Source organism: Pelophylax lessonae (genome assembly GCF_965119305.1).
Source record: "Pelophylax lessonae genome assembly, chromosome: 2".
Classification (NCBI taxonomy): domain Eukaryota; kingdom Metazoa; phylum Chordata; class Amphibia; order Anura; family Ranidae; genus Pelophylax; species Pelophylax lessonae.
The window spans coordinates 751194916-751197789 of record NC_138769.1 but is presented as its reverse complement, the minus strand read 5'-3'; the positions used below and the strand labels follow the sequence as shown (position 1 = coordinate 751197789).

General features: G+C 44.5%; 1 protein-coding gene across 1 annotated transcript; it reads right to left on the bottom strand.

Annotated features, from left to right (window-relative positions):
• Nucleotides 1–257: 257 nt before the first annotated feature.
• LOC309548396 (olfactory receptor 52K1-like) lies at nucleotides 258–1229 on the bottom strand (the record flags this gene model as incomplete). The annotated part of the gene is made up of 1 exon (XM_082248335.1): nucleotides 258–1229. One exon carries the CDS (start codon nucleotides 1227–1229, stop codon nucleotides 258–260), a length of 972 nt encoding a protein of 323 aa, XP_082104461.1.
• Between the last annotated feature and the right edge of the window lie 1645 nt (nucleotides 1230–2874).

Here is a 2874-nt window from a genome sequence, read left to right as displayed (position 1 = left end):
GATACAAATGACAGCAGGAATGACAAGAGCAAGATATTGGCTGGAGAGAGCACAATAATCTGGCAAATAGAAATTGCAGAGACATGGCTTAAACAAGAACTTAATGGGGAAAGCAAAGAGTTCAAGGTTCACCAGAAACAAAGTTCAAGGCACTTGAAGACTTGTCCAGGCAGCTGTCCAGCATCTCAGTTGGCTCAGCAAGAAGAAAAACTGCCAGACACCAGAGAGGTTGCATGTTCAGGTCCGGGTCCTGACAATCAGTTAGAATTGAAGAGCCGATTATCAATCCGTGTCCTCTTTCTCTGACTCAGTAAGCCAGCTCTCACCTCTTTCATCCGAAATCCATAAATAATTGGATTGATGATTGCAGGAAGAAAAAAGGAGACTGCGTTGGCCATATTCTGCATGTCATAAGGAACAGAGGTCACAGGTTGATATAAAACTGCAGAGATCATTCCAAGCACATACAAGAGAATCACCACAAACAGGTGTGTGCTACATGTGTGCAAGGCCTTGTGTCTGGCCCCACCTGCAGCGGTCTTCATGGCAACCTTTAAGATTGTCAGGTAAGAGAGTGAAATAATCAAAATGTCACAGACAGTCAACACGGTCCGGGCTAGAAGGCCTACATTTTGGATTGTGGAGATGTCACCACACGCCAAGTTGTGGAGCATCGGGCTTTCACAGTGGAAGTGTAGAATGACGTTTGACTGACAGAAATGGATTTGGGAGTCCAAAATGACGATGAGACAAGCAATCAAGCAGTTTCTAATGAAGCCTATGAGAGAAAGAACCAGTAGATGTTTGTTCATGATGGTATGGTAATGTAGAGGCTTGCAGATGGCTACGTACCTATCGAACGCCATCAACAGCAATATGAGAGACTCTGCCAGGAGGCCAGAGTAGACGGTGAACATCTGCATCAGGCAGGCGGTCCGCGATATCGTGTCCAACCCAAGGAAAGACACCAGCATCTTGGGTATGATGACTGTATCATAGAAGATGCAGATCACAAGAATGCAGCAGATGAGTGTGTACATCGGTGTATGAAGACTTGGTTCCACCCAGATCCGGTAGATGACGGGACAGTTACATATAAGGATCATGAGGTAGATGTAAAAAAATGGGATGAACAGCAGATATCGGTGTTTGACGACTCCGGGAAAACTTAACATTATAAATTCAGAGTGAGAAAATTCCAAAGTCTGGTTTATCAAAGACTCTGACATGATGGGTCAGGATGAGGAATGACCGGAATTTCTCATCTTCAATGTTCTGCAGTGAAAGCACAATAAATTATTGGACCATCGCCTATCACCTAAAATAGACCCAAAGTCAAATATTTGCTTTCATTTTTTATGGATCCCCTTGCAGCTAAAATAACATTTTGGGGATGGAAACTTCCATTCATAACTTCATACCATAACATCCTGTTATGGGGCCAACCTTAAATGATCAAAATGAAGAACTTTAGAGGTGAGTGGTCTCTCAGACAAATATTATAGCCAACCACTCGGACCATGCAACTTCCTGATGCATATTTGAAAAGCCATGACGCCATAGGGAAAGCGGCAGCCTTTATTCTTTGTATTTTGAAGACTGCGGTGAGCTGAGCCCCCTTGGGATCATGCAATCATTGACAGAGGACTTTAAAACAAACTTGTGGTTGAAAGCAGTAAGGGTTGCTTCTTATTACATGTGGATAACCTCACCATGGGCACCATGTTTGTGATATAATTTGGCAATGGGTGGCTTCACCCTTGACATGATCAGATCCGACAGAACATAACCCCGCTGTTCCCCTGAGGAAGCCCTTCTTGGGAGAAACATGTTGGTAATTTTGCTGTGTGGAATATTTATAGCTCTAGCAACACTTTATGAGCCAAATTGAGACAATCATACATTTGGTGGCATATCATAAGCGTTGGGATTAAGCACTTTGGATTCTGTTTAGTTTCATGTTCTATATTGAATTCTGAACAATCATGTTAAAATCAGAAGAAAGGGGTACATTTGTTCTCTAATATTTACAAAATAAAGTTGATTTTTAAGTTGATTGCAATATTTTTTTGAGAGACCACTCCCCTCTAAAGCCTTTGGTAGGGGATAAGCCGGAGAAGAAAGGCACAGAGCCCTGGCACAATTGCCAAAACTCAGCATGGCCATGCTCACTTGTGCAGGAATACGTGCAAACCAAATGGCATTGAGCCAACGCGTGCCGCTCATGATGGTTCCTGGCACCTTCTGGCCTTTATAAGGATGACAGATGCTCTCAGACTTTGCTGATTGGTCTTCATCTCCCGGTAACCCGTGTTCCTGTGTGCTCAGTACTTCTGGATTTCCTGTTACTGACCTGACTTGCTTCTCTCCTGGCTCTGACTTTAGCTTGCTCCATGGATCTGCTCCTGCCTGCTACCTGTGTAGGATCTTGGGCTGCCCCTGACCACGTTCATGTCCATTCTTCTGCTTGACTTATGTGTTTCAACCTTGGCTCTCGCTCCTGACCATGTCTCTTTTCTAAGCCCTGCCTGTTTCCTGTGTATGACCATGGCCTGCCCCTGACTATGTTCCTGCTTATTTCGCTTCTTGACTACGTTGTTTTGACCTTGACTCTCCATCCTGACCATATCTCCTGTCTAAGTCCTGTCTGCTGAGATCCACCCAGTATGTTTTTTTTTTTTTGGTGCTCCAGGTGAGTCTCGAACCACCCAGAATGTTATAGTGTGCCACCCTGGACCAGCTGCCATCATTACCTCCATCTGAAAAGGTCTCCCCAATACAGATCCACTTGTCCACAGTACAGCCAGCAAGCCATGCTTCTTTGGGCTCAGAATTCCTTGTCACTATCCTCAGGGGTGTTGTGCACTCAGCCGC